Consider the following 20,539-nt stretch of genomic DNA (forward strand, 5'->3'; position numbering starts at 1 on the left):
ATTGCGTTTTGGATTCAAAAACTTACCAGTCCACCGTTCTTTGTCTTCTATGCAGCGTTCCAGCCTCTTCTCTTCACTAGTTGACTTGCAGACAGGTAAGTGGTTCTGATTTCTTTCATAAAATGGTCTGCGTATATTATATTGTGATTGTGTACCTGATTCAGCAAGATACTTAGCACATATCTGAATTCAGGTCCTACTTCCCTACTTAGCTCCCCTATACTTACCTACTTCAATGGGACTACTCATGTGGGTCTTTATTATTTCAGCTGCACACAATGCAAGTGTGATTTCTGTTGCTAGAGTTCTCAGAACACAAATTTAATTGTTATTTTATGTGAGCATTTGAGGTTATAATTTGGCTTCTCTGAGCATTTGGCCATATAATTGCATAGGTCTCAGGGTGAAATCGTGCCCTGATTTACAGCCTATACCATCCAATTCATTGGGATTGTATAAGGTGTAAAACAGATTGTAGCCTATATGATCAAACTGATATTATCCACCTCTAACTTCCATGAATCTATGGTTTATTCATGATAACAGGGTCCTGCCCTAAAAGTTTTGGTACAAGCTTAAAATTTTAATTTCTAAAACAAAAAGTCACTCATCATAATGTTGTGGGTATACACCTGAAATCCCACAAATAATACCCATCACTTTAGTTTAATGGCATCACTGCTTGAGAAAATCAGGATACACAGCCTGAGAGCTACTTATATGGCAATATGAAATGGACTACCAAATAATTCAGTTGCACAGGGGCTAGCAAAGTATTTAAAACTAATTGCAAAAAATTTAACGTGCTCAAGAATCAGTCTTAGGACCAATCTTATTCAATATTTCTGTTAATGACGCTGGCACAGAAAGAAGCTAATGAGATGTGCTGGTAATACCAAGTTAGGAGGCATGGTCAATACAGAGGAGGATTGGAATATTATACAGGGAGATCTGGATGAACTTGAAGCATGGAATGATAGAAATGGGATGAAATTCAATAGTACAAATTTCAAGGTCATGCACTTAGGGCCTAATAATAAGAATTTCTGCTACAAGCTGGAGGCTCGTCAGTTGGAAGCAGCAGAGGAAGAGAGAGACCTCGGTGCGTGGGTTGATCACAACGTGACTATGAGCCATCAATGTGATGCAGTTGTGCAAAAGCCAAATGTGATCCTTGCATGTATTAGGCAAGGCATTTCCAGTAGAGAGAGAGAAGTATTAATGCCATTGTACAAGGCACTGGTAAGACCTCATCTGGAATACTGTGCACAGTTCTGGTCACCCATGTTCAAGAAACATACATGTAAACTGGAACAGGTACAGAGAAGAGCTACTATTTTAAGAGAGGAAACTGGAAGAGCTTGGCTTGTTTAGTTTAGCAAAAAGAAGGCTGAAGAAGGCTTGCTCTTTATAAATATATCAGGGAGGTAAATATCAGGGAGGATGAAGAGCTATTTAAGTTAATGGGCAGTGTTGGCACAAGAACAAATGTATATAAACTGGCCATGAACAAATTCAGGCTGGAAATTAGAAGAAGGTTTCTAACCATAGAGGGGTGAGGTTCTGGAACAGCCTCCCAATAGGAATTTTGGGGGCAAATAACTTAATTAGTTGTAAAAGAGAGCTGGACAAATTTATGAATGTGATTGTATGAGAGGGGTTGCATGTGATGGTAGGGGGCAGGGCTCAACAGCTCTGGGGCTTACTTCCAGTTTAAGTCTTATGTTCCTACAGTTCATGCTCCAGGGTTTCAGCTGGCCACGAGCAGGGATCAGGAAGGGATTCCCCACACCCTCCGCCATCACCATCGTATTCTGGGAGGAGTTTTTTTATGTCTTCCCTCGGAAGCATCAGCGATGGCCATGGTTGGAGATGGGATGCTAGGCAGGGTGGGCCAGATCTCTGAGGTGGCACGAGGCATTCTCTCTCTCAGGTGCTTGGCTGGCTGGTTCTTGCTCACATGCTCAGGGTCTAACTGATCGTCATATGTGGGGTCACGAAGGAGTTTTTCCATCAGGCAGATTGGCAGTGGCCTGGTGGGGTGGGGTTTTTCTTCTGCAGCATGTAGATTTGGATCACTTGCCAGGATTACCTGGGTATATCTCACTTAATTATTTCCCAAACACTGCAGGGGGCCTCAGACACTGGTGTACCTCGGTCCCTCCTATGCATTCCCTGCAGCACATAATAGTCTAGTCCCCTGTGAGCTGTAATGCTTTGGTCTCATTTTGGTTGTTGGATTTAGAGTGCTGGGGCTGGGTGGTGTTAGTGGCCTGCAATATACAGGGGGTCAGACTAGATGATCTAGTGGTTCCTTTCGGCCTAAAACTCTGTGACTCTAATATCATCCCAAAGCAGAAGTGGAAATTAGTGTTGATGGCCTGAGAAGAATAATGACATATAGTGATGGGACTTACACTGGGAGCTAACTAGATGGCGCTTTAACCACTTCTGTCTTCCTGTACCAGTGCCTCTGTTTGGAGCATGATCTTTGTTGTTGGTTGGAAGTTGAAGGAATAACAAACCTATCTAGCTATATGGTACTAAGCAGAGCCTATGGGTCCAATCATGCATCCTATACTGGGTGTAGGGCTTTCCACAGTGAAGCAACATTAGCTCCATGGAGCTATTCACTGTATTAAGCACCAGGCCCTGCCATAAGTGTTTTCAGGATTGGCCTCAATAGCAGAACTTCCCCTCCATCTCGCCCCCCCGCCCAAGCTTCTATATTAAATTCAGACCCAAATTCAAATTCAGACCCAATTGACACCATGGTGGAATTATTTAAAAGTGTGCTTAATTTTATTATTTTTATTTCTTTGGCAATTGCTTTTCAAGGTTGCAGCTACTTCCAGCCAGGATCAGAGGTGTAAGGGCCAAAATATCCTGGGTGAAGTCTGGGCTCCATTTGGAATTTTGCCATTGACTAAAATGGGGCCAGGGTTTCACCTCAGGAGAGTAGCTTTTTCCATGTTATTTTTCAGAAGAACTGGAAACAGAAAGTGCCAGAAACCTTACAAGAAAGCCCATCCCAGCTAGATCAATAGCTCAGTTAAGCAGTCCCAAGAGTTTCTGAGAACTTGAATAAAGCTTGGATAAGCATGTGGCTACCTTGGTTCTTATTTGCTATAAGCTTTAGCTTTGCACGGCACTCATCTGAACGCCTACATCCCAGCAAAGTTACCGTGCAATTCATTAGAGAGACAAGGTGGGTGAGGTAATACCTTTGACTGGACCCACTTCTGCTGGTGAGAGAGACAAGCTTTAGAGTTTTACACAGAGCTCTTCTTCAGGTTTGGGAAAGGTACTCAGAGTGTCATAGCTAAATACAAGATTATACAGATTGTTTAGCATAAGTAGTTAACACATGTTTCAAGGGACCATTCAAGATTAAGTGGCCCTGCTAACACCCCTCCAGTCAGAGGGAGGAAAGGAAGTGGAGAGGAAGGCAGCTGCGGGGGGGGAGGGGGTGTTGTTAGTGGATAATCGATTGTTGTAATAATCCATAAATCCAGTGTCTCTATTCAGTCCATGATTTTTAGTGTCTAGAAAAGTTATGAATTTAAGATGCCAGGCTTGTCTTTTGCAAGTGTTGAGCAGGTTTCCTTTGTGGATGAGGATTGATAGGTCAGATATAGTGTGATCGCTTTGTGAAAAGTGTTCACCCACAGGGGATGTGGTGTTTTTGTCTTCTATCATTTTCCTGTGTGAGTTCATTTGAGATGATAGTGATTGTCTGGTTTCACCCACGTATTTGCTATTGGGGCATTTAGTGCATTGGATGAGGTATACCACATGTTATGATAGGCATGTATAGGACCCATGGATCTTGAAAAATGTGTTGGGGGAGTGTGTAGATCATTGTAGCAGTGGAGACATGTCTGCAGTTTTTGCATCTTTTGTTCTGGCAGTGTCTGGTGCCACTTTGCGTTGGTGGGTCCTGGTCTGTGGGGAGCTTGCTTATGATGATGAGCTTGGCAAGGTTGGAGAGTTGTTTGAAGGCCAGAAGAGGGAGTTCAGGAAAGATTTCTTTCAGGATGGGGTCCCCATTGTGTAGGGGTTGTAGTTGTTTGATGACACCCCATATGGGTTCCAGTGTGGGGTGGTAGGAAATAACTAGGGGTGTTATTTCTGTATTGAAGCAGGTTCTCTTGGGGTATTTGAGTGGCCTGTTCCATGATGTGATCAAATTCTCTGTGGTGGAGTGTCCTTGTTTGGTAGAGGCAGTTTTGAGTGTGTTAAGTTGTATATTCCAGACTTTCTCCTCAGAGCCTGTTCTGTGGTATCTGATTGCCTGGCTGTAGGTAACAGATTTCTTGGTGCGTTTGGGGTGGTTACTGGATCCAGGAAGGTAGGTGTGGTGATCTGTGGGTTGCCTGTCTATTGTTGTCAGTAGAGTTCCATTGCTGACGCTGACTTTGGAAGTTGATGCTGGTGAGGAAGTGTTCCAGAGAGAGTTTAATGAATGGGTGGTGGTTGTTGAAGCTGGGGTGGAAATCTATGAGGGAGTTTGTCGTCTGGAATCCATGTCACTCAAGTGACATGCCATTTTCACTTGGAACATTAGTCGCGGCTTGATCCACTGATCAAAACAGCATGACTGCCAGTGTTGGGACAGCTATTCTCTCAATAACAGAGCCCATTAAGCTAATGAATAAGAGGATATTGATCAGAAATCCACTAATTGATTGACTGGTCTCAGCAATGAAAAAACCTGGAGATGAAAGCTTGAGCAGTTTAAAAGATCATCCGAACCTCAAAGATGATTTGAAGCTTTACAAGTCAGTCTCTGCCTATCAGTTATGGTGGGGTGGGTGTGTTTGTACTACACAGAGGAAAGTTATTCTTTGAAAATTTGCATGCAGGATGTCTAATTTAATTTCATGTAATCATCACATTTCAGTGACAAATGTCAGATCACTGCTTTTTTAAGCGTGTTAAGGTTTCCCGGCACTTACAAAGAACGAGCCCTCTGATTCAATAATATGTTTAAATCAGCCAGTGTATCAGACTTTGTGCGTTAATTATGTGCTCAGATAAAAAAAAACTGTTGCTTTTGCTTTACTAAACCTATGGCTTGTTATGAATAATTAAAAAAATGGAATGGGAACACTTCTTAAATAAGAGATGTGGAAGCCAAATAGTTATTTAATGCTGAGGCAATGATAAAGAGGAAAACAAGTCTTAGTTTGATGCAGGAATGTCATGTATCCGGGTGGGGGGGGGGAGTTATTGTCACATGTAGCTGGCAGAGTGTTGGGTAAATGAGAAATGAGATGGACGCCCTAGGGAATCTGTAGTAGTTACTTCAATTTAATGAACTTATAGTTAAGGCACTGGAGTGGGACCTGGGTGATCTGGGTTCTACTGCCAGTCTTCTTTGGCGATGTTGGGCAAGCTGCTTAGAGGCAGGTTTTCATAAGTGCACGGCCAGCTGTTCCAAAGCTATTCCATGGACGGGATCAGATTTTCAAGAGTCTAGCGCCCAGCAGCTCCCATTGCTCTCAGCGTGGGGAGGATTCTTTGTTGTTCCCAATGGAGGCTGCTGCATCCAGAACACTTTCGAAAATCTGGACATAGCTGTAGGGTGCTGAGCCTTTCTGAAAATTGAGGCCTTAATATCACTGCTCCTCGGGGGGAGGGATAGCTCAGTGGTTTGAGCATTGGTCTGCTAAACCCAATGTTGTGAGTTCAATCCTTAAGAGGGGCCATTTAGGGAACGGGGGTAAAAATCTATCTGGGGATTGGTCCTGCTTTGAGCAGGAGGTTGGACTAGATGACCTCTGAGGTCCCTTCCAACCCTGATATCTATGATTCTATGTGTCAAATGGGAATGATACTGCCCTATCTCACAGGGGTGCTGGGAAGATTCCTTCTGTAATGTCTGGGAGGTGCCCAGAACCTGTCTACTGGCCAACACCAAAGGTCCTCTGTCCCCTGGCATGGCTGAATATAGGGACCATGCTTTATATTCAAGGCACATCTCTAAATAGTTTATAACAGGTCAATACATGATTAGCAAGTGGTTAGTCAGTTGTTAATGAGTGGCCATGATGTTTATAAAGGGTTAAATAACGTAGGAGATGATGATATTGCCACCTGTTAAGGTCCATTTAAAAAGCGTAATAGATGACATTCCGCATTCAGGTTATTGATTTGTACTATGGAACAGGTCAATAGGTGCTTCTAACCCTCTCTATCACAATGTTATACATTATTATTATTATTATATTGTAATGTTGTTTGTATTGTGGTAGTGCCTAGGAGCCCTTGTCATGGACCAGGCCCTGTGACAGAATGTATCCCTGTGTCCACACCCTTCACACTATTGTAATAATCGTTGTCCAGAGTATGGTTTGTGAGATAGCATTTAAAAACTCATCATTTGGTGATCAATAATATCAGGGCAAAATGCAGGTAGCAGCATTATATGTGAAACTGTAGAATCACAGGGTTAGACAGGACCACAAGGGTCATCTAGTCTAACCCACTGCCAAGATGCAGGATTTGTTGTCTAAACCATCCAAGACAGAGGGCTATCCAGCCTCCTTTTGAAAATGTCCAGTGAAGGAGCTTCCACAACCTCCCTAGGCGTCTGTTCCATTGTCCTACTGTTCTCACAGCTAGGAAGCTTTTCCTGAGATTGAATCTAAATCTGCTATGCTGTAGTTTGAACCAGTTGCCTCTTGTCCTGCCTTCTGTGGCAAGAGACAACTTTTCTCTATCTTTTTGTGACAGCCTTTCAAGTAGCTGAAGACCGCTATCATATCCCCCCTTAATCTCTTCTTTTCCAAACTAAACATACCCAGTTCCTTCAGCCTTTGCTCATATGGCATCCTTTTGATCATCTTTGTCGCTCGCCTTTCTATACATTGGTGTCCACATCCTTTCTATACACTGGTGATCAAAATTGGAGACAGTACTCCAGCTGAGGCCTAACCAGCGCCAAGTAGAACAGTACTATCCCCTCTCATGACTCGCATGCTATGCCTGTGTTAATGCAACCTAAAATTGCATTTCTTTTTTTGCAGCTGCATCACATTGCTAACAAGGAGTCTGGTGGCACCTTAAAGACTAACAGATTTATTTGGCCATAAGCTTTTGTGGGTAAAAACCTCACTTCTTCAGATGCATAGAGTGAAAGTTACAGATGCAGGCATTATATACTGACACATGGAGAGGAGGGAGTTACTTCGCAAGTGGAGAACCAGTGTTGACAGGGCCAATTCAATCAGGGTGGATGTAGTCCACTCCCAATAATAGATGAGGAGGCGTCAATTCCAGGAGAGGAAAAGCTGCTTCTGTAATGAGCCAGCCACTCCCAGTCCCTATTCAAGCCCAGATTAATGGTGTTAAATTTGCAAATGAATTTTAGTTCTGCTGTTTCTCTTTGAAGTCTGTTTCTGAAGTTTCTTTGTTCAATGATAGTGACTTTTAAATCTGTAATAGAATGACCAGGGAGATTGAAGTGTTCACTTACTGGCTTATGTATGTTACCATTCCTGATGTCCGATTTGTGTCCCTTTATTCTTTTGCGGAGGGACTGTCCGGTTTGGCCAATGTACATGGCAGAGGGGCATTGCTGGCACATGATGGCATATATAACATTAGTGGATGTGCAGGTGAATGAGCCCTTGATGGTGTGGCTGATGTGGTTGGGTCCTCTGATGGTGTCGCAAGAGTAGATATGGGGACAGAGTAGGCAACAAGGTTTGCTACAGGGATTGGTTCCTGGGTTGGTGTTTCTGTGGTGTGGTGTGTAGTTGCTGGTGAGTATTTGCTTCAGGTTGGGGGGTTGTCTGTAAGTGAGGACTGGCCTGCCTCCCAAGTCTCCTGTTGACACTGTGATCCACCAAAACCCCCAGCTCCTTCTCAGCATGCTGCTGCCAAGCCAGTTATCCCCCATTCTGTATTTGTGCATTTGGTTTTTCTTCCCTAAGTGTAGCACCTTACATTTGTCTTTGTAGTATTTTGTTGTCTATAGCCCAGTTCTCCAATTTCTCAAGATCCCTCTGAATTTTAGCTCTAGCCTCCAAAGTATTGGCAAAGGCCCTGCCCCCCAGATTTGTGTCATCTGCAAATTTGATCAGTATGCTCTCTATTTCTACACCCGAGTGTTTCATAAAGATGTTAAACAACACTGGACCCAGAACAGACCCCTGTGGAACCCCACTTGAGTCCTCCCTCCAATCCCACATCATTCCATTTATAGTTACTCTTTGTTTGCAGTTGTTTAACCACTTACGTATCCACCTAATGGTAGTTCCACCAAGCCCACATTTCTCTAGTTTACTTATCAGAATGTCAGGGGGGACTGTGTCAAAAGCCTTGCTGAAATCCAGGTATATTATGCCCACCACATTTCCCCTATCCACCAAACCAGTTACCCTGTCAAAGAAGGAAATTAAGCTGGCTTGGCATGATTTGCTCTTGGAAAATCCATGCTGGCTGCTAGTAATCACTCCTTCATCCTCCATGTATTCGCAAATTGAATGTTTTTATACATTGCTGTAATAGCTTCCCAGGTATTGAAGTCAGGCTGAGTGGTCTATAGTTCCCCGTCTCCTCCTTTTCTCCCTTTTTAAAAGATGGGCACTATGTTATCCCTTCTCCGGTCTTCTGGGACCTCTCCTGTCATCCATGCGTTTGCAAATATTATTGCCAGTGGCTCTGAGATTTCTTCAGCTAATTCCTCCAGTATCTTGGGTGAATAGCATCAGGCCCTGCTGATTTCAATTCATTCATTCAAACAACAGTTTTCAGTTAGCGGTCTGAAGCCCCCTGGCGGGCAGTGAGCAGGTTTCAGGAAGTCCGCCAAACAAGGCTGGTATTAGACTCACTGGGGGCCAGAGCAGAAAGCGAAAGCCCCACCACCCGGGACTGAAGCTGAAGCCTGAGTAATTTAGCTTTGTGGGGCTCCCTGTGGTGGGGGGCCCTGGGCAAGTGCCCTGCTTGTTATGTGCTAATGCCGACCCTGGCTTTTATATGCAGGAAAACGGATGTTGTGGCACAGGTGGGACGTGGAGTTTTGATAGCATGTTGGGAGGGCCTCAGAAAAAAAAAAAAGCAGAGAACCCCTGGGTCAGAAGATCTGACGTGTTTTTACTTATTCCGATCTGCATCCCTTTCCCTTTATTGTCTATGGTATACGTAAGCTGAGATCACGACTTAGAGTATGTTTTCCAGAGAAGTCGAGGGAGTCCAGTTTTTTGGCGATAAAGGGCAAGCTGACGTCTCAGCCAGGTGTAAACACTCCTGACGGGCCATTACTTGCCAAACGACCATCCTTTGGCAGGAAAGGGGGCAGGGGCAAAATGAAATCTTAGCAAAGAAACGGCATGGAGTTCCCTTCCACACCGAGTGCTTGTCACCTTGCTTCCCCATTGGAAATGCTTCTCAAAAGAAGGTACCCCTACGCCTCCCTCCCTTTCTGTCCACTGCATGAGAAGGAACAAAGGAAGCAGCCATTAATCAAAAGAAGGGGTCCTGACCTAAGAAATTTGGCCAGCAAGACTGTTGAGAGCATGTGGTGAGAAAAACTTTACTTTGAATTTAACATAGCTTGTTAAGTTAGGCACTAGTTGTGTCTTGTCTTTATTTTTCTTGTAACCATTTCTGACTTTTATGCCTCATTATGTGTAGTCACTTAAAATCCATCTCTTTGAAGTTAATACATTACTTTTATTGTTTTGTCTAATCCAGTGTTTGAATTGAAGCATTTGGGAAACTCCGTTTGGGGTAACAAGATGCGCGTGCATGAATTCTATTAATAAAGTGACGGATTTTATATACATTTGTATTGTCCAGTAGAGGGCTAGGCAGTACAGGACATACGTTTCTGGGGGGAAATATAGGACTGGGAGTGTGTTGGGGTCACCCTGCAATATAGCCAAGGCTGGTGAGAGCCAGACTATAACCCAAGTGTGGCTGGCAGGCTACAGTTGCACGCAGGCACTCAGGCTGTGGCTTGCATGCTGGAAGACTGCTTGTGAGCCGCCCCGGTGGGAACATCTTTTGCCAAGGCATTGTAAGGCGCTCAAGGTTGCAGGGCAGGGGTGACTCAGCTACTCATGAGTGTGGATTATACCCTGGGTATGTCACAGGCCTCCATTGTGCAAGGTGCTGTACAAACACAGAACAAAAAGATGGTCCCAGACCCAGTTTGTTGCAGTCCAAGATGTATAAGACAAGAGACGACAGAAGGATATTGCATCTATTACTCATTTATTAACCCTGCATAGACCTTCTATACATTTCTTTTATATAAAGTATGTGCTAGGATCTGGCTACTCAGACCTTCGCAGCAGCTACTTAAAGATGCCTATTGAAACAGAGCCACCTTTCCCGGAAGATATTTAATAATTAAAGGGAGTCGGCGGTGGGGTGGGGGGGGAGAAAGGAGGGCAGGGAAGAATCTAACTCCTGCAATATCTTCCCTCCCGCACAATGTCAGCTTGAAGGCTGAACTCTGGGCAGACGTTCTTTTTGTTTTCCTTTTTTAACTTCATCACTTTAAACTTTATTTGCTTGCTGAAGACAATGGCTTTATCTTCCAGCCAGATCCTTATGTTCCTCAACCAGGTGTGCTCTCCTGCAGCACTTTCATACCATGGAGACTCAGCTCCTGACAAATAATGAGCCAGGAAAAAGGAGTCTGGACTTGACATAATGATAAATGAGGTGAATCTTTTTTTTTCCCCCAAGAAACCAGGATTGGTGCATAGAAAAAAGAAGGGAGGAAAAAAGACGTTTCTATTTTAATATGAAATATAAAACATCCATTGTACAAAAGTAGATTTTTTCTGAAGCAAAGAAGGAGTAAAGATAAAGGCTACAAGCGAATGAATGAGGAGAGGAAACTAAGATAATGCAGTCGATAATCAGTTGAAGGTACAGCATTATCTGCAGGGCCATCGGTCCAGCCCTAGGGGAGAGCTTCTTTAAAGTTTCCCTATATGCATTTTAGTCTGCTCATTAGCATACCTAGCCTTTGAAACTCATCAGAGTGGTTCCGACTGGCTACAGTGACACCTGCTGGAGAGATGGGGAGGCCCAAGTTAATCGGTTCTCCATCTGCAAAACATAAGCTGGAAGCGCTGCTGGTTCCGGCCGTGTTTGGGTGCACTCCAGGCTGCTACCTGCGTAATGTGGCTATTCACAACAGCACAGTATTAACTTACATACCGTCATTTAAAATTAATGCTGGAAACTTACTGGCCCGTTCAAAGAGGCAGAGAGTGTCTTTTTGCCCTGTGTTTGCATAGTGCCTAGCAAAACGGTGTCCTGGCCAATGAGGGGGGTCCTCAGCACTACAACAATGCAAATAATAAATATTAAAGCAAATGAGAATCTCTTAGTTGCACCCTTTAGGAATCTGAACCTTCTTTCTTACTGCCCTCTAAGATTGGAACAATTATTATTTGTCTTCCAGTAGTGTTTAAAGGCCCCAATTGGGATCAGGGCCCTATTGTAATAGGTGCTTTGTCTACAAATAGTAAGAGACAGTCCCTGCTCTGAAAACTCACAGCCATCTTATAATAACATGTAAATAATTGCATTTTTAATACAATGGGCCCCAATGATATTAAACTTAATTCTTGGTCCAGGATATTGTCATATGTCACAAGGGGGAGGGGGAGGGAGGCAAATGAATAACAGGACCTGAGATGCTGACTGTCTATAGGCACTGAGGGTGTGATTCCCAAAGATATTTAGACATCTAAATCCATTGACTTCAATGGGAGAGGGGCACCTAAGAATCCCACCCTGAGGGTACAAAATAGTGCAATGAAACGCGAAACAACCACAGAACAGTGGGATCATCCAAATTATATTGCGGCACTGGACATTTTCAATGCTGTGAATGGATGGATTCACAATATCCTGGACAAAGCCTTCTCAATGGCATGAAGTGGCTTCCAATTCTAGCAGCTTAGGGATCTGCGAGACTTAGCACTGTTGGCTGATCCAGATTTCTGATTCGCTCCAGCCCTCTCAGGTGAAGCTGTGAAGGAAAGGTAGCCAGAATGTTGTGAACAATATGTTCCAGTGTGTGTGTGTGTGTGCATGCACGTGCACATATGTGTGCAGGAGCGCCACTTCCGTCTATTGGATAGCCTCAGACCCGCTCATTTATGTGTTACAGGCCACAAGGCTAACAAAGAATACTTGTTTCAGAGTGGTAGCCGTGTTAGTCTGTATCACCAAAAAGAACGAGGAGTACTTGTGGCACCTTAGAGACTAACAAATGTATTTGGGCATAAGCTTTCGTGGGCTAAAACCCACTTCATCAGATGCATGCAGTGGAAAACACAATAGGAAAATATATATATACAGAGAACATGAAAAAATGGGGGCTGCCATACTTGACTACTTGTACTTTTATAGGATCAGCAAGATCTATATGTGATGCCCACTGCTGTCATGACGTCCCAAATGGCCCCAGTGTGCAGCAGAGTGGCAACCCTGGAGAACGGATATTTTACAATACTATCTTTCCTTTAATAATATTTTCTCCTCTTTCCTTCCATGCTCCTATAGACAGGACAGATTACTATGAATACAGTGATGAATATATCCCGCCAGAAGAGAACACCGCCGCCACAGACAGAGAATATCTCACATATCCCGACTGGTTCTACGAATACTTTGGCTACAACGGTATTAAAATAGGTGTTAGCAATGCAACATTTTTAAAGTATGTTGGGAGGTGTCAGGGGTAGAAAACCCCAACCCACCATTCCAGTTCTGAGTGTGGCAAATCTCATTGTCTCACTCCCCATCTTACCTTATCCGCCAGCGTCCTCTCAACATGTCTGCATCAAAGGAATTCGTTAGGAAGGTTTGCCTGCAATGTTCTCCTTTGTATTCCTCTTGTAAGGAGCCCGTGTTTTATCTCTTGGTTTCGCAGAACGGATTCTGATCATGCAGAACGTTTCTGATTGCTACTACAAAAAGCCCCAGCTTATTTGTCTATAGACACTATGAGATGTAATTGCTGCTTTCATGGGATGTATGTTCTGTAACCAAATGTAGAGCAGATGTTTTTTTCTTAGTCACACGTTATTTTCTATTTTATCAAACTTCAGTATAGCGAGAAAGTGCCTTGAGCCAGCTGCTTGGCACCACTTCGGTAGCAGAAAGGGAACCGGAAGCTGGGTTAAAGATCCAGGTGGGAATTCTCTTTGCATAGGGGAAAAGTAGAGCTGGGTTTGCCAGATTTGAGCCATGAGCTGTTGGCTTCCCCTCCCACCACCTGGGGTTGTGGCTTCAGCAAACTTCACTCTAGTGAGCCTCTGCTGGTGGATAGCCCCTGGGGACCTCTAGCCAACCAGGTGTAGTTTAAAGCAGCACCGAGGCCTACACCAGAAACCTAACCAGCTCCCAGATATCTCCAGGGTCAGAGGCAGAAAGAGAGCAACCCCTCCTTCGCCCCTCCTACCCCCAGATGCACTGCACAGAGGTCTGGCACTCCTTTTTATCTAACCCTTTATTTTCTACAGTGCACAGTAATTTAGGTGAGAATAAGTTTTGTAGGGCCTAGCTCAATGGGGTCCCTCTGAGTAAATAGTAAATAATAATGATTAAGGCTACGTTTTAGTGACAGGTATTTTTAGTAAAAGGGTCACGGAAAGGTCACAGGCAGTAAACAAAAATTCACGGCCCGTGACTTGTCCATGACTTGTACTATATACCCCTGACTAAAACTTGGTGGTGGGGGGGTGTGGCCTGGGGGGTCGCCACGGGTGCTCAGGGAGGAAGTCACGGCTGGGGGGGGCACGGGTATTGGGGGGGTTGTGGCCCAGGGGGTTGCAGATGCTGGGAGAGGTGCTGCCTGGGGGGGCATCATAGTTGGGGGGGGGTCACGGGTGCTGGTGGGGCAGGGGGGCTGGGGCAGGCTCCTGGAAGCAGCGACCCCAGCTCCACACTCGACGTGCTACCTCCACTTTGCCACAAGCCCGGGTTCTGCAACTTCAATTGGCTAGGAACTGCAGCCAATGGGAGCTGTGGGGGCGGTGCCTGCAGGCAGAGGCAGCATGTGGAGCTAGGAGCTGAGGGACGGGAGTTCCTGTCATCCTTCTGGGAACCCCCACCCGAGGTAAGCACCGCCCCGCACCCCAATCCCCAGCCCTGAGTCCCCCCACACCCAAATTCCTGCTGCAGAAGTCATGGAGGTCACGGAAAGTCACAGAATCCGTGACCTCTGTGACAAACATGGAGCTGTAATAATGATATCTGACATCTGCAGGGGAACCTAACAACTACATTGCTCCTAGTGCCCAAACACTTCCACACTTTAGTGAAGTCCTTCATACCTGGAGCCAAACTCATTATCTTGGGGTCATCTCTGTTCCTAATGCATCTGGTCCCGCAGGCCTTATTCAGGTGAAATCCCCATTAACTACAATGGAAGTTTTGCCTGAGTAAGCGGTGCAGGTCCTGATTCAGTGCTGACTGGCTAACTGTTGTTAGGCATGCGTCTGTGCTTAGGAAGACAGCATCAGATTGCTCTGGAAGGGGGAACCTGTCAACTTTAGATCAGGGTCACATTTTGGGGGTGATCTGACCTGAGGTTCCACCTGAAACCATATTAATCTCAGATGAACATGATCCAGAAACTATCTATTATCTAAACACATGAGATTGTTGAGACTCTTCTGGCAACGTCAAGCTAAGAGCCTAGCAAAAAGTCGAGACTGTCGGGTGTAAATAAAAAGTCTCCATGCTCTCCTGGTAGATCCATGCTCGTCCAAGCCTTGCAAGAATAATGGGGAGTGCAAAAGAAACAGAAATCGCTACAGCTGCCTCTGCCCTATGCCGTATGCGGGGACTAGGTGTGAGAAAGGTAGGTGCGGCTTTCATAATTTCATAACTATTAAAGGGAGGAAAAAACGCTAGCCAAAAAGCTCTAGAAAAATACATTGCCTTTGATTCACTTCTTAGAAAGCATCTGTTTGTGAAATAATCCAAAGGAACTGATCAATGTGTGTCAGGTTTTGACTAGAGCTGGTCGACAGTTCATTGTTGAAATGTTCCAGGGGACTGTGTCGATTCCATCAAAACTTTCAGTGGAAACCAGGCAGGTGGGTAGGCAGTCTGCCTGGCTTCTTGCTAGCTCACCCACCCTCATGACTTCTTGGCAGGGCTTCTTGGCTTCTCACCTGGCAAGTTGCTGGGGAGCCCAGGTTTCTAGGCTCCCCGGGGTGGTTTGGTAGCTGGCCAGCTCCTCAGGCTTCCAGGCAGCCAGCTGGTAAGCCACAAAATTCCATTTCAGTTCTTCTGAAATGGATTTTTTTGTACCCTTTTCTTCCCATGAAAAATTTCAAGATGTGTTTTGTTGTCGTTGTTCCAATTCAGAATGGAAAAAGAAATCATCGTTTTGAAATTTGTCACAGGAAGGAAAATTCCATTTCTGCACACCTCTAGTTTTGAGGTTAGATGCTTAACAGGCCGTAGCAACCAAAGCTATAGCTAAAAAGGGCGCGAGAGATTCAACTGAAAGTACGTCTAGCCTGGTGTCTATGGGACTCAACACCTGTTCAGTGAATACGTGCATAAAATGCGAGCAATTAATCTTATCTTGCTTTTCTGTTTTATCTGGCTCCACCACAGTGAAAAACATGTGTGAAAGGAATAGCTGTAGTAAAGGAGACTGCCTTATATTGCTGACGCCACCTTATTCTCAGTGCACTTGTAGACATCCATACAAGCCACCATACTGCAACAAAGGTGAGAATAACATCCGAAAAAAATCCTACGTGTTTGTATGTTCAGTAAGTGGGCATGGAGCCTGCGCTACCTGCTCACCCCAGAGAGGTGGTCTCTCCAGGCAGAGTCAATCTGGCAGGATAGTGCTCGGGAAAGCCTCTGTTTCCTGTTGAATAGTATGTGTTACGCATCCGCTCTGTGACGGACCCACCAAGGATGAGTCTGTTGTATCTCCCAGCTAGGGGAGTAAGTCCCTGAGGGGAGTCGGTTACTGCCAGCCAGCTTCTAGCAGAATAATAGTGCTGTTTTATGCTTTAAATGTTGACAGTATCTTCAGCTTGCAAACCAAACCCATGTAAAAATGGAGGCGTCTGTCTACAGCAGAGAATCAGATCAAAATTCTCCTGCCAGTGTGCTGAACCCTTCAGAGGGAGGTTCTGTGAAATAGGTATGTCAAGATTTGCCTTTTTTTCCCCAAGGGTGGGGAGAAGGTAATTATTAGGCTGCATTTGCGGCTTGGAGGGTCAGTAAGTTTGGCCACCCCTGACTCTAGGCCATTATCCAAATCATTAATATATTGACTAGAACGGGATCCAGGACATATCCCCGGGGGACCCCACTCGTTATGCCCTTCCAGCTTGATTGTGGACCAAAGCAAGGTCCAAGCCTGCAATCAGATTCAGTAGCGCAGCTCCTAGACCAGGAGCCCAAACACATATCCAGGGTAATCCTGGACTCAGGAAGGTTTCAGAGGACTTCTTTAACCTATCGTAGGTTCTCTGCCCTCCCCAAGTGACTAGCAATAGGACGGTCAAGTTTTAGCAACATTAACTCCCCACATTGCTGGGCAGGCACAACCAGTTGTCCGTAAGGTTTCCCAGGGCTTTTATCATCCCCCTGTGAACTTTCCTGTACAATCTCCCTTCCTCTTCAAAAAAAAATCTTTCCCAATTTCCTCTCTCTGGGGCCCCCTTCAGGACGTTTTGGGGTTCACCCAGGCCAGTAACGCGTTTGGTCACTGTCTGCCTTGTAACCCTTGAGTGTTTTGTGGCTGTGAAGCTTTGGCTCAGAACTCTGACCCCAACAACCAGAAAGCCCACCACAAGACACATAGGGTTACAAGGCAGATGGTGACCAAACCCTTTACTGGCCTGGGTGAGCCCCAAATGTCACAAAAGGGTTCCCCACTCTGATGTTCCCTAAACTGTGCTCCAGCCATTCCCCACTTCTGGAAGAGTGTGACTGAATGAGGGTGCAAGGGCACACATTTGTAAGGGTAGGAGCGCGGGAATCGTAATTTCTCTCTATATGTATATTAAAGGCTTCAGACCAACTCCACGCACACGGACAACCTTCTCATGAGCACTCCTCATTGATATAATTCCTTCATTAACCTTTAACCCTTTCCTCTTGCCGGTGTGTCCATCCTTCTAGCATGATACCAACTCTGTGATCAGGTCTGTCCATCATGCTGGCACCCTCTGCTGTCCACAGCTCAAGTGGCAGGTTGCTACAGGAACAGATTCTGACCAGTTGCTGACTTTGTAATAATGGAAGCTCTCCAACGCTACTTTGCTGAGCTGTTTAGAGCATGAGGTCTCAACCTGGGAGTGGCAAATAGGTTTCAGGGGTTTGCAGTCATTTTCACTTTCCTTATAGCTAGGTTGGAGTCGGGGGTCCTGAAACTTTTTTCCATTGTAACTTGGTGTTACAGTATTGATGTGGTTGAGAATGTGGCTTAAGGTTCAGTTATTCCCACCTCCCTCATCCAAGACTACATTTGGTCCAGTGGCTCACTGAACCTAGGGGGAATCATACATCAAGATCTTGCAACAGGCATGAAATTAACCCATGTTGTCCTTGGTGGGTGACACATCTGCTGTGCAGGAAATGAGCAACAGGACGGACCTTTTCGTATCAGCATTGTCTTCTTGTAGGACCAGAGGACTGTTATGAACAGGATGGCCACGAATACAGAGGGAAAGTGAGTCAAACAAGGGCTGGGGAGACATGCCTTCATTGGAATTCTAACCTGCTCTTGGACGAGAGTTATAATGCATTTATGGAGGATGCTGAGTATTATGGCATCGGTGAACATAACTTCTGCAGGTAATCTACTGAAGCTACATATGTAGAGGTCTCCTCTCTCAAAAAATGTGCAGAACCCCCAATGATTCCAGGGTGAGCAGCTCATAGGGAAGTACAGGGAAATCTCCAGGGGATGTAAAGCTGCCATCGCCTGCTCTACGCAACCTGCCTTGGACATAATGAGAGTGACAAGGTGGGTGAGGTAAAATCTTTTATTGGACCAACTTCAGATGGTGACGTACACAGACTCTTCTTCAGCGTCTGACATAGTGGACATTCTGGAGCACCCTCTAAAGAGTTCTGATGCTCCTGTCCTGGAAGAGACCACTCTAATTTGCACTAACCTGGCCCCTAGCTAGTCCCAGGGTCAGGAGGGTGGAAAAGTGGCAGAGAGTCACCTATGCCACCCATCCGCTCAGGTGTGTCCCTTGTTAAAAATAAAAATAGCTTCTAGAGAAGCTTGGATCTTTACTTGGAGCATTTAGCTGATCTGTTATGCACCCTTCAATCCAACGGTTAACCGGTTCTCCTGGAGATTTCCTCACTCTGATTGGTGGATGTTGGAATCTGTTCCCTTCAGGAATCCAGACGGTGATGTAAAACCCTGGTGCTTCATCAAAACAGATAAGGTGAAATGGGACTCCTGTGACGTTTCACCCTGCTCAGCAACAGGTAGAGTGGAGAATAACACTGAACCTGCTCAATGAGGCTCAGAGGTGTTAAGGGCTTTCTCTTTGCCCTTCCCCGGGTTCTTGTCATGCAGATAGAAAACAGAAGACCAGAAGTCCAAAGTGCAGGCAATGCAATGTTTATTGGGGAAATCAAGCAAACATATAAATAGCTCTGTACGCCACAGAGCCTTTCCCGTGTTCCCCTCCCCTTTCCTAGCAGGCATAATTATAACTGTAGTGCACACCCTTGATCCCAACCCTTATAATTTATGTCATGTTCTGTTTTGGAGGGTTCTTGGGTCTGGGGGCTTCAGAACCACCTCTTTTGTATCCCATGAGAGGAGTAAGGAGTGAGGTTGTGCTTTGGTCAGGGTCAGGCATTTCTTTGGCTTTTAGTGTTTCTTAAACCTCCCCCCACCCATCCCCCTCGCCTCTCCCGACTGGTTGCTTGACCTTATCTCAGGAGAACAATTGAAACAGGACTGTCCTTCAAGTGTGCGCTCGTATATTAAATTCCCACTCTACCCAACAACACTTTAATTTTATTTCTTATCTCGTTTTTACCCCATCTGCTTGCGGGCAGATGTAACGCACAGTGTCTTTGTTCTTTGTTCACACATATTAGTAAGAATATAAAAATATCAAAAGTCAAATGGGCAAACAAGACCCAAAATTCTATCTCAGGCAAAACTCGCTCCTAAGCTTCCAAGAAGCTCTGGCAGCCAATCACCACTGCTGAACAGTGCTGTAGATGATCCTCCAAGTGGCTCCTACAGTACATCTGGCAGGATTTCCAATGTTGCTCCCAGACCCATGTCCCCCGTAGTGTGTCATAACACTTCCAGTCTTATAACTGTGCCAGACATTCCCAACATGCATTGCCTTGTCCATTCCTGAGATTTATAATCATTATAGCAACTTCAGTCTACGCCTGTAGCAAGTTCAGTCTTATGTCTCCCCTACAGAAAATATTCCAGCGACTACAGTCACCCCAGCTGTTCTTCCTGTAGTGGGTAAGACATTCAATACGTGTGGACAGCCAGAGGCTGAGAGAACGCTCAAAAGAATTTATGGTGGGGCCAAGACCATGTCTGGCAAACATCCCTGGATGGCATCTCTGCAGAGCAAGCGTCCATTGAGGCCCCCTATGCCAAAGGGACACTTCTGTGGAGGAGCGCTGATTAAACCATGCTGGGTTCTCACTGCTGGACACTGCATTCAGTAAGTGCATTACCTGTGTCCTGTTAAGCATGAAAAAAATCATAGTAGTTATTTGGCTGAAATTTATCTACTGGAAACCGTTGCTAACAAAGTGCCAGATTGAATTTTTTTGATGGAAAATGTCAATGTCAGCAACGTTTTCTGATTAGTGTTTTTTAATGGGAAAATTCCAAACAAAGCATTTCAATTGAAAGTGTCAAAAATTTTCATTTTGACATTTTAGTGGAAATTTTTCTGAGCTTCCCAGTCCATTAAAATGTTTGATATTTTGATATTTTTTTCGTTCTGTTTCAGGATAGAAAAAAAAAGTCAAAATATCAGAATTTCCTGCAGGATGGGATTTCTGTGTTCTGAACCGCTCTAATAGCATTATAGAAATACACCTCTACCCCAATATAACGCTGTCCTCGGGAGCCAAAAAATCTTACCGCATTATAGGCGAAACCGCGTTATATCGAACTTGCTTTGATCCGCCGGAGTGCACAGCCCTGCCCCCCCGGAGCACTGCTTTACCGCGTTATATCCGAATTCGTGTTATATCGGGTCACGTTATATCGGGGTAGAGGTGTATATGGTGTTGTAGCCATATGAGTCCCAGGTCATTAGAGAGAAAAGGTGGGTGAGGTAATATCTTTTATTGGACCAACTTCTGGTGGTGAGAGAGACAAGCTTCTGGGCTTACACAGAGCTCTTCTTTAGGTCTGGGAAACGTACTCAGAGTGTCACAGGGAAATACAAGATGAAACAGATTGTTCAGCATAAGTAGTTAACACATGTTTCAAGGGACCATTCAAGGTAATGTAGCCCGTTAACACCCCTCCAGTCATAGGGAGGAAGGGAAGTGGGCAGGA

The 20,539-nt window shown here is 45.0% G+C and overlaps 1 protein-coding gene across 2 annotated transcripts in view; it reads left to right on the top strand.

Moving 5' to 3' along the window:
- HABP2 (hyaluronan binding protein 2) overlaps window positions 1–20,539 on the top strand; it is a 44,069-nt gene that overhangs the window by 16,331 nt on the left and 7,199 nt on the right. For both annotated transcript variants that reach the window (XM_024193489.3, XM_024193488.1), the window contains exons 2-9: window positions 56–95; window positions 12,541–12,660; window positions 14,738–14,845; window positions 15,613–15,729; window positions 16,037–16,156; window positions 17,646–17,817; window positions 18,377–18,468; window positions 19,433–19,688. In XM_024193489.3, coding sequence (XP_024049257.1) covers window positions 56–95; window positions 12,541–12,660; window positions 14,738–14,845; window positions 15,613–15,729; window positions 16,037–16,156; window positions 17,646–17,817; window positions 18,377–18,468; window positions 19,433–19,688 — 1,025 coding nt within the window. The remainder of the gene's footprint in view (window positions 1–55; window positions 96–12,540; window positions 12,661–14,737; window positions 14,846–15,612; window positions 15,730–16,036; window positions 16,157–17,645; window positions 17,818–18,376; window positions 18,469–19,432; window positions 19,689–20,539) is intronic.

Source organism: Terrapene carolina, unplaced genomic scaffold (assembly GCF_002925995.2).
Source record: "Terrapene carolina triunguis isolate 2854851 unplaced genomic scaffold, T_m_triunguis-2.0 Scaffold95, whole genome shotgun sequence".
Taxonomy (NCBI): Eukaryota; Metazoa; Chordata; order Testudines; family Emydidae; genus Terrapene; species Terrapene triunguis.